Below are 10,396 nucleotides of genomic sequence, written 5' to 3' on the forward strand. Positions count from 1 at the left end.
GAGAGAACTTCACAGTTAAACGTGCTTAGGTGAGAGTAGTATTAGACTGATGACCTTATGGGAAGTTTCTACTTAAGCAACGAAAACAAATCGTGAGCTCTTTGTTGGCAAAATAGACAATACTAGTGGTACAAGAGATTGGATGTTACGCTTGCACTTCCCCGTGTACCTCATGTCTGGATGAAACCATTTACCCATATTGATAAGAGGGACGGAGTGGTTCACCCTCGAGCAACCAAGGTCGGCGCACGAATACTAGACCTTTCAAGATGACCAATGGTGTCAAAACGAGTCCTAGTCTTTATTTACCCATATTGATAAGAGGGACGGAGTGGTTCACCCTCGAGCAACCAAGGTCGGCGCACGAATACTAGACCTTTCAAGATGACCAATGGTATCAAAACGAGTCCTAGTCTTTATGTGGTTGGCTGTTGAATTAAAAAGGATGTGGATGCTCCACCTCCACAAGACGTCAAGGCCGTCTTAAATTTTAACTTTTAATTGACTTAAACAAGATTTAGGTGAAGAAAATGAGTTATGTATTATCATGAACTAATTATTGAATAGAAAAATATGTTTTAATATAGTTAGTTAAGGTTAGGGTCCAAGTGGGGAAGATGACCCCACACGTTATCTTTTTAGCTATTTATCAATAAATTTTATTATTTTTATTTTTATTATTTTTATTATTATTATTATTATTATTATTATTATTATTATTATTATTATTATTATTATTATTATGAATACCCACATGACATGGGATTTTATGAAAAGAAGAAGGGTGAAAAGAATTTAACAACTATGTTCTAACTCTGATTAATAACAATCCTTTTTTTGCATGTCGAAATCTACCGAAATAACGACTATTTCAACATAAAATGTAATTACAACACCCATACAAGTTACGAAATCTTGATAAATTACCCGGGAACAAGAAGTGTGTATTACCTACCTAGTGTCCAATTGAATTTCCCTCGATCAGATTATACAGGCTAGCATCTCGGGCACTGCACTCCAATCGTTGTATCTCCAATCTCCGTTTGATTGGTGAAGAGCCCTAACTTGGATGCTTCTAGCTTACCACAAAACATTCAATGAAAAAAATTAACCAAATTTCCCTTATGTAGAGGCAATCTTTTTTAGCCTCAAAACCTTTCCAGCACGCCAATCAACCGACAGACCACAAGGCACTAGGGGGGTTGATGTTACAATTTGTTTCATTTGTACTTCTTTTAGTGTTACTTTATTTTGATAGATATTGTTATTACAATTTATTTCATTTGTGGTTTTAGCTGAATTGTTATGTTTCATTTGATGGAGTCGGGGGTCTCACTAGAAGCAGCCTCTCTATTCCTTCGGGGTAGAGGTAAGGTTGTCTACATCTTACCCTTCTCAGACCTTATCTTAGCCTTGCTATTGGTAGGGTTTACTGAGCATGATGATGATAATGATGATGATGTTATGTTTTATTTGAAAAGAGTTAAATGCCCGGATAGTCCCTGTGGTTTGGCTTTTTTTCATCTTTAGTCCCTAACTTTCTAAAAAACAGCTATAGTCCCCAACTTGTTCAATTTCGTTCCCGGATAGTCCTTGGCGCGGATGGAGGTTAATTTTCTCAATTAAATTGATGTGAAATGACAAAAGTACCCTTTCTAATAAAACCCCTAAAAATCCATCCTTTCATTCAGATCACTATACCCACCATCAACTACAACCACCACCACCCTCCACCAGAGAACCACCACCTCCGCCGTACATCCACCATCTCCGCCACTAACACCACTCCACCCCTTCAACCACCGTCTCCGCCATTGAAGAAGTTTGTTTTGCAGGTCTTGTGTTTAACACGGAAGAACAAGTAATTGAATCTGAGTTGTTGATTGAAAATAACAAATGAAATCGGTAGAAAGTTATCGACTTTCTTGGAACATTATTAGATCTGAATCGCATAACAGATTGAATCGACTATTGTCTGCAAGTTGTAGTTCGAGATTTGATTTGTTACTCAAAGAAAATGAAAAAAAAGATCAGATCTTGGGTGTGATGTAGTGACTGTTGAGAATCAGCTTTTAATTAGTGGTTGTCGTGATGTAGTGTTTTAGAATTGAAGGTCTTAAAGAATAGTTGCAGGTTTTAGGAATGGAGTGGTGATGAAGTGTTTTAGGAATGAAGTGGTGATGATGGCGGTGGTGGTGGTGGTTGTGGCGGAGGGTGGTTGATCGTTGTAGAAATTGATATGCGATTGTTTGTGTTTTTACTGTGCAGGTGCTGATTCTGATTGCGGATGTTGCTGATTCGTCACTGTGAGTGTTTTTTTATCTCAGTTTTTCACACAGACAGTCACACATAGTTCCAGTTTACACTATCAGTATGCAGTGTGATTATGTGTGAAACTGATTTATGAAGTTTAATTAAGCGTGTAGGTTTGTGTTAGAACTTTTGGATTTCGAAAATTAGGGTTTGAATTGAGCATGAGGGTTTAGATTTCGGTGGTGGTGGTTGTGGCGGAGGGTGGTTGTGGCAGTGGTGATGATGGCGGCGGTGGTGGTTGTGGCGGGGGTGGTTGTGGCAGCGGTGGCTGAATGGTATGACGGTGAAAGGCGACGAGGGCGATGGTTGGTGATAGAGGTGTTGACAGGCAGTGGGGTTTTATGGTGGTGGTGGTGGTGGTGGTGGTGGTGGTGGAGATGAAGGTGGTATATATTATTTTTTTAATAGTAAGGGTATTTAGGTCATTTCACACCCACTTAACTGAGAAAATTAACCTCCATCCGCACCAGGGACTATCTGAGAACGAAACTGAAAAAGTTGGGGACTACAGCTGTAATTTTAGAAAGTTAGGGACTAAAAGTGAAAAAAGGCCAAGCCACATGAACTATCCGGACATTTAACTCATTTTAAAATTTATAAGAACTATTTGATGTAAATACGGTTAAGCTATTGGCTTGAAACTTCATAAAATCACTTGTGTGATATTTGACTTCCTTTGATTTAGCATCCTCGTGCATGGTGAATATACTAGGTGCGGTGTTGGATTACACCTTCACTTCATAGAACCTAGATTTATAAACATGTAAAAGTCAAAGGCGTATCCAATGTCGAATGTTAAAATGACACTATCAGTGACGTTGTGGTCAGTTTACATCTTCACTTTGTTATGTTATTTTCACGCTAAGTGTGAGACCCTTTGCTATTAAATGCCCTCAGGAGAAGCTATCTTCTGGCTATTGAGAAGACGTATCACTCGCGGACCTATAAATTTTTCCTAGGGGTGCGAATTTTCTTTAAAGATTTTAGGCCCATAACTATATAAAAAAATTCGGTTCATAGCGGGCCGGATCAGGTCGGGTCATGTAAAGCAAGTAAACATAAACAAACAAAATTTCAGAGCGGGTCGGATCAGATCAGCTCGGGTTGGGTCAATTTTCATTTTCAAACAATCAAACCCTGTTTCCTAACTTCCTATCACATTAACAAACAAAGTTTCAAGTAAAATAGTAATTAGTAAACAACATAAAAACCCATTATAAGTAAGTAAAGTAACAACAAAAAACCTTCAAAGGTCAAGCTCTCCCTGCTTCTATTTTTCCTAATCATTAAATAAAAAACAAAAAAAAAACTTATCTAAAACATAGCTTGGTCTTTAATTAGAAGAATCCGACGAAAAAAGTGGTTTAACCCATTTCCTCTTGAGAAATCGCGTTATATCTTCCCTACTCATGGTTCTTATCACATATAAATCTTCATAAGTTCATAAAACAACACTAAACACTTAAACAAAATAAACAATCATGTACAACCAATACCATAGTCCATACTTTTCAAACATCTAAGCCTTAGTTTAAAATGTTGATTAATAATCATTTTTCGATAAAAAAAACCTCGTCCGGTCGTGAGTCGTTGTAGACTGTAGTCGTTGGGCGTGTTTTTTGGAGCGGGATTTGGAATTCGAATGGGTCATTGGTGGGTTGGTTTGGGTTATTTTATTTAGTTCAAAATTTTTAGGCTTGGGTAAAGTAAAGTAAATAAGTGGTTAAAAAATAGTTATATAAATTGTGTTATATAGTTTATATATTCATAATAATCAGTGTTTATTTTTTATATAATTTTTTTTTCTAAGGGGGGCGATTGAAAATTTTCAAGGGGTGCGGTTGGGATTTTCAATGAAAATTAGCATTAAAAACTTATTTTTCAAGAGGTACGGCCGCCCACCCACCATTGTGGGTAGGTCCGCCCTGGAGACGTATCCATCAATGAATATGCTATGTATGCCGGTATTCGTACTCCTTCACCACTTTTTGGTTATTGGTAGTTATCTATTTATTTATTTTGCAAAATGTTGTTTATTTTAAGTAGTGAAAACTCTAATTGTGAAGGAGAGGGAGGATATAGGCAAACCCAAATTGACTTGTAATGATCGAATTAGAGGATTTATATGATGTTTTATTATGTTATAAATGTCTATGGTGTCCATTTGCTCGTATGATGTTTCTTTTTAGAGTCGTAAGTAGCTTCTTTATCCCCACAAATAAAGATAATGTTTGCATATATCTCACTCTCCCTTGTCTCTACCAATAGCTTTGCTATTGATTGCATATGCTTGGTACGGTTGTTATCTATTTAATTTCTCTATCTTTAGAGATAGAGTAAAAGTTTGCATACAACCCTCTCTACCCTGACCCTACTATGAGAGGAAGGGACACCCAAGAGAAAGGGATGTGTTAAAATGAGAACTATATTGAGTTGTGAGAACCGTGAGAACTAGGCAATCTAAAAGGTTTTTCCGAATTTTTTTTTTGTCAAAAGTCATAAAAATCACTTGTTTCAGCAAAAAAAAAAAAATTAAAAAAAATACCGCATACCCACATTTACATGAGGCGTAAAAAATATTTTATTTCGTACAAAATTTACACTAGCACGTAAAAAAAACTTGCATCAGTCAAAACTACCGACTCGACAATTTTTTTTTTACTTTTTTTTACAGATGTGCTTTTAATATTTTCATCTACGTTTGTGAAAAAATTTTTGGCCCAACTCGCGCGGAAAGAAAAAGTTCTCACGGTTCTCACAACTCGTGGTGGTTCTCATTTGAACCGACCCCTATACACACACACACACTCAGTAAATCCCACTAATAGAAACGCTAAAGTAGGGTCTAAGAAGGGTAAGATGTAGACAGTCTTACCCCTACCCCGTAGGAATAAAGAGGTTGCTTCCAGTGAGACCCCTGGCTCGATAGTAGTTTTGCATTAAAACTTGGACATAAGGCATAACACTCAACTATTGGGACAAGGCCGATTAGTACATGTACGCCCTAGTCTTTCGGCTATCAACGCCACCACATGATGCATGATTAACCATCCCCCGCTTTTTTCTTTATTTTCACGAACTTAGTAAAATAGAACTTTCACTTTTGCCCTCCGAGGGCCCACACATATATACACATTGTATGCGCATACCGCAAGAGGGCGTAAGAGTTATATATATATATATCGGGGGAAGTTTAAATGGGACCGCTAAATATTGGGAAGGAATGAAAAAACCGCGAGAAATTTGTAAAAAAAAACAATTCAAATTCAATACATTGTTATTCGAATAGAGTGTTAAAAATTTAATTTAAACGTTTAAATTTTTGCAAAGTTTGCTATATTATGTTCAAATAGTCGTTATTTCGGTAGAAATCAATTTTGGAGTCGGGTTTTAGCTTTTTATTTATATTTTTACTTCTAAAAGCAAATATTATGAATGTTAGAAATTTAATTTAAACGTTTAAATCTATGTGAAGAAAATTTACATATGTGTAAGTTTGTCATTTACTCATATGTAAATTTGTTATATTTACACATGTGTAAAAAATATAATAAGAGTGATTTTCAGAGGAGAAATGAATTATATAATGTTGTAAATTATTTTTTTGATGTTGTATTTTAATTACAATGAGGTTTGTATTAAAAAAACTGGTTTTGATTGGTTTTTTCATTCGTTCTCACGGTCTATGTATAGTTAATGGGTCTATGTATAGTTAATGCGGTAGAATATCGGATATAAGTCAAGACCGATATTTGAAATATAGGTTATCTCGGTAAGATATCAGCGGGATATCGGTAATTTTAATAAAATGCATAATTTATATATATAGCAATTTAACACCAATAATTCAGTGATATATCGGTCATATCGGTCAAATATCGGTGATATTAGTCAAATATAGGTGATATATCGGTCAATATCGCCAATAATATCGGTACCGATATTTTGACCGAAGTTTAACACCGATATTTTACTAAGGGACCGATATGACCGATATATTACCGATATTAACTGCATAGCTCATGGTTCTCGCAATACTTAGTGTTCTCAAGATTAACCCCCCCCCCCCATATATATAATATAAATTTTCTCAACAACTTTGCAGGTGTGTATAATATATTTTTTTAACAATTTTGCGGGCACCATGAGGTTTTTGGCTTCGAGTCGTCACTCACTCGGCTCATGCTCAAAGTTGGCCCTATATAAATGTACGATAAAAAAAAAGTTAAACTTTACCCCTGAAATTTTAGTCTAGATCTGCCGCTACATAGGGGTAGCAACGGTGTTCTAGCAAGAGTTAAACCCTCAAGCCTCTATGAGGTGCCCCACCCCTAATAACTTTGCATCAACGGTATATATTGGGTACCAGCAGGGCTGGCCTAAGGGTAAGCCAAATGAGGCTTGGGCCTTGGCCACCAAAACTATAGGGCCTCCACAATTTGATGAAATCAAAGTCCATTTATAAAAGATTTAGGGTGTGGGTTATCAACAGATTGATGGTTGGTAGTGTAGTGGTTTTGTGTATGTATGGATGTTGATGAGACCCTGGTTCAGCATTGTTTTCTTGTTTTTAAATTTTAACACAATCTTTTAAATAATTACATTTGGGCCCTTCAAGTTTAACTTTCAATTACATACATTTTTTTGGGAAAAAGGCCACAAGATTTTACTTCGCCTTATGCCACCAAAATGGTTGAGCCGGCCTTGGGTACCAGAGTTGTTTTGTTTGGGAGGTATACATCACATAAAAATGATAAGACTATTTTGCGGTTACACAGTCCCTACCATACACACCTTAATGTCGTCTGCAGTTTAACTAATTTGGGGGTGTTTGTTTTCTTCACAATCTCTATCTACAAACGATTTTCATCAATCAACATTTAAACAATTATCCACCAATTTTCAGAACGATTATCTTTCACTTCATCTTTTTCACCTTTTTATCAAACAAATCATAAACGTAAAACATCCCAAAATTCGCAGACATTAAGTTTCAAAATCGGCTAAAAAAAAACAGATTCATCAAATTTAAGCGCAAACAGATCCGTTCCAGAAGCTATACCAAACAAAAGTGACAGACACATGTAGAGATCAAATAACGCTTACTTATTATTAATTGTTACACATAAAAAAACACATACTTAGGGTTCCGCAACTTCAGCGGATGCAGCGGCAACGGCAGCGGTGACGTCATCAACGGCTTCATCCACCGCCTTCTTAGCATCAGCAACAACATCGTCAGGGTCAAGAGTAGGGTCAGACTTGTCCATGGAGGTTCGAGCCTTGTCGAGCAAGGGTTTGAAAGCAAGCTCAATGGCGGCCCAGCCGAACGCTAGGGCTCCGATAACCACCACGAGTGATTTTAGAGGTCCTGCTTCTCCTTTTGCCATGTGTAATCTGATTGAAAGGTTGGAAGTTTGGTTTGAATTTGATGTGTTTGTGGTTTTTTTAGGGTTTGGAATGGAGATTTGGTAGGGTGAGATTTATGAGGACTGGGTGACGCCTCATTTTGGTTTCTTCTTAGAACGGACCAATACCGTTCATACCTTGTTTGGATAGATAACCTCTGTTTGTATTCGTTACGTTTCACAATATTATAATAGGTGTTTATAGGATATATACTTTTGGATAAAAGTTTTATATAGACTTTAAAAGCACATAAATCTTTTATTTTTTACGCCCCTCTTACGGTATGCATATATATATATACCTTCGGTGAGTAAAAGTGAAATTGTACTGGTTTTACTAATTTCATAAAAATAATGTTAAAAGTGACGGACGGTTAATCATGCATCATGTGGTGGTGCTGATAACCGAAAGACAAAATGGTACATGCACTAATCAGTTTTTGTCCCAGTTGTTGAGTGTCATGTGTCTTATGTCCAAGGTTTGATGCAAAACTACTATCGAGTCGGGGGTCTCACTGGAAGCAGTCTCTCTATTTCTACGGGATAGAGATAAGGTTGTCTGCATTTTACCTTCGTCAGACCCTACCTTACCTTTGCTATTAGTGGAATTTACTGAGTATGATGATGATGGTGAGCTACTTGATCTAGAAGCTTAGGGGTTGTTTGGCAACCATAGTTGTTGATGGCGAATAGCAACAAATAGGGATAAGTTACATGTATACTAAAGGGCGAATAGCAATAAGTAGCGGGCGGCTATTTTATAAATAGTGGGACACTAGAAAAAAATCAAAGAAAAAATTATATGTATATTATATCAAAATACCTGGTGTATATATATGTTATTTTACATGTATATTTAACAAAAACCTAAAATCTAGCTATTTTACAGCTATATTTAATTGCTACTTATATTTAAAAAAACAAAAAAAAAATGTCGTTATTATCGCTACAACTCTAATAGCAAGCCTAGACCTATACGTTATGTAGCGCGCTATAGCTATCGCTACGCTCGCTATTGACAACTATGTTGGCAACATTGTGCTGAGTCATTAAGAGGTATCCTCTCAATTGATTAACATATTTCTAAAACCTACCTATTAAGAGGTTTCATAAACCATTAAGAAAGTGAGTTTTAAGTGAAACAAACATATTGTACCCGTAACTACTTCAAAAGTAGCCTCTTAGTGGAATCATAAGAGACTACCAAACACCCCTTTTTAGACCGGAGAGTATGGGGGCCGTCCCCATGCCCGTCCTTGCTCACCGCCCCGTCTTCCCCACCCCTCTGCTCCGGCGCCGTCCCCAAGTCTGGCTTCTTCGTCCTCCACAAGCCGGTGGCGACGAGCCTCTCTCTCCCACACACACACCTCTACATACATACATATATATATATATATATATAAAGGGGTTCATCCCCCACCCCCTAGGTCTATCCCCTTTAGGCCTCGCTTACGTGGCGTTGACGTGACGGCCCATCCCCTTAGGATGAGGCTCTCCATACCCAGTGGTCTTACAAATTTGACTACAAAATTTAAACCTAAGTTGAAGCTCATATAATAAACATACTTGAGTTCTGGGTTGAGTTTGATAAGCATGTTATTTACATAACAACTTTATTTTACTTAACAAATATGTAACTAAATAGTATGGCTGAAGTTATACGCATGTTAATATTATTATATATAATTTTTTAGAAAAATAAAATAAACAGTGTGCGGGAAGCTAATACACATTAACTAGTGGCCAAAAAACTGTTTACAAAGAATTTGTCAATTTAAACTATCGTTTACATACATACATGGTTGCAGAAATCGGCCTAGGCGGCCGATTAATCGGCGCCTAGGCGCTAGGCAGCCACTTACTGCCTAATTTTGAGCTAGTCGGTCAATTAATCTGCCATGGTCAAAGTCGGTCAAAGGCGGTATCTAGGCGCTAGTCGACCGACTTTGACTTGTTAGAAGCACAATCCATATTAAGGAGAGTCATTGTGTGTTAATAGAGTGTTGGTGGATGCCGACATTGTAATGGAGAATGGGTGGCGGCAGCATCAACAGCGACCGGTGAGGGAGGGGTGCTTCATATATACTTAAAGGGTTGAAATAGTGTGTCTTGCACACGACAAGACTTCATGCTTGATTAAAACAACCATCCAAATAAAAAATATTTATGTTAAAAAGTTTCAAAGGAAGACTATATGTTACAAAGAACAAAATTCGTAATTTCAGTTTATCAATAAGGATTTTCCTTTGCATCTACTCTCTGGACTGCCTATTTAAATGATAACATCTTAATAATCAATCTTAAACAAAGGTCAATTAACAATTTCATAACATCTGAAACACTAGTGCTTTCTGGTATCCAAATATCTTAAAATTGACAATGTGATGATGGATAATATCGAGTCGGAGGTCTCACTGGAAGTAGTTTCTCTATTCTTACGGGGTAGAGGTAAGATTGTCTACATTTTTACCCTCCTCGGACCCTACCTTAACTTTGCTATTGGTGGGATTTACTGAGTATGATGATAATGTGAGGGTAAATGATTCATCTCATCATATGCGTGCTTCGAGTCTCAGTTAGATGGGACTTGGGAGTCTCTTTGTCTTTCAAATACGAGCCTAATTTATCTCAACACCATTATTGAAGCAGTTAACTCTCCCTCGAACAACACAAAC

General features: G+C 37.0%; 1 protein-coding gene across 1 annotated transcript; it reads right to left on the reverse strand.

The window, feature by feature from the left end:
• Positions 1–7,299: 7,299 nt before the first annotated feature.
• LOC110884130 (outer envelope membrane protein 7) lies at positions 7,300–7,902 on the reverse strand. The gene has a single exon (XM_022131808.2). The coding sequence runs from the start codon at positions 7,701–7,703 to the stop codon at positions 7,455–7,457; it is 249 nt and encodes an 82-aa protein (XP_021987500.1). The 5' UTR covers positions 7,704–7,902; the 3' UTR covers positions 7,300–7,454.
• Positions 7,903–10,396: the final 2,494 nt, after the last annotated feature.

This window comes from Helianthus annuus, chromosome 10, assembly GCF_002127325.2.
Source record: "Helianthus annuus cultivar XRQ/B chromosome 10, HanXRQr2.0-SUNRISE, whole genome shotgun sequence".
NCBI lineage: Eukaryota > Viridiplantae > Streptophyta > Magnoliopsida > Asterales > Asteraceae > Helianthus > Helianthus annuus.

Coding starts and splice junctions, on each gene's coding strand:
- LOC110884130 (XM_022131808.2), bottom strand. CDS start 7,703: ATGGCAAAAGGAGAAGCAGGACCTCTAAAATCACTCGTGGTGGTTATC.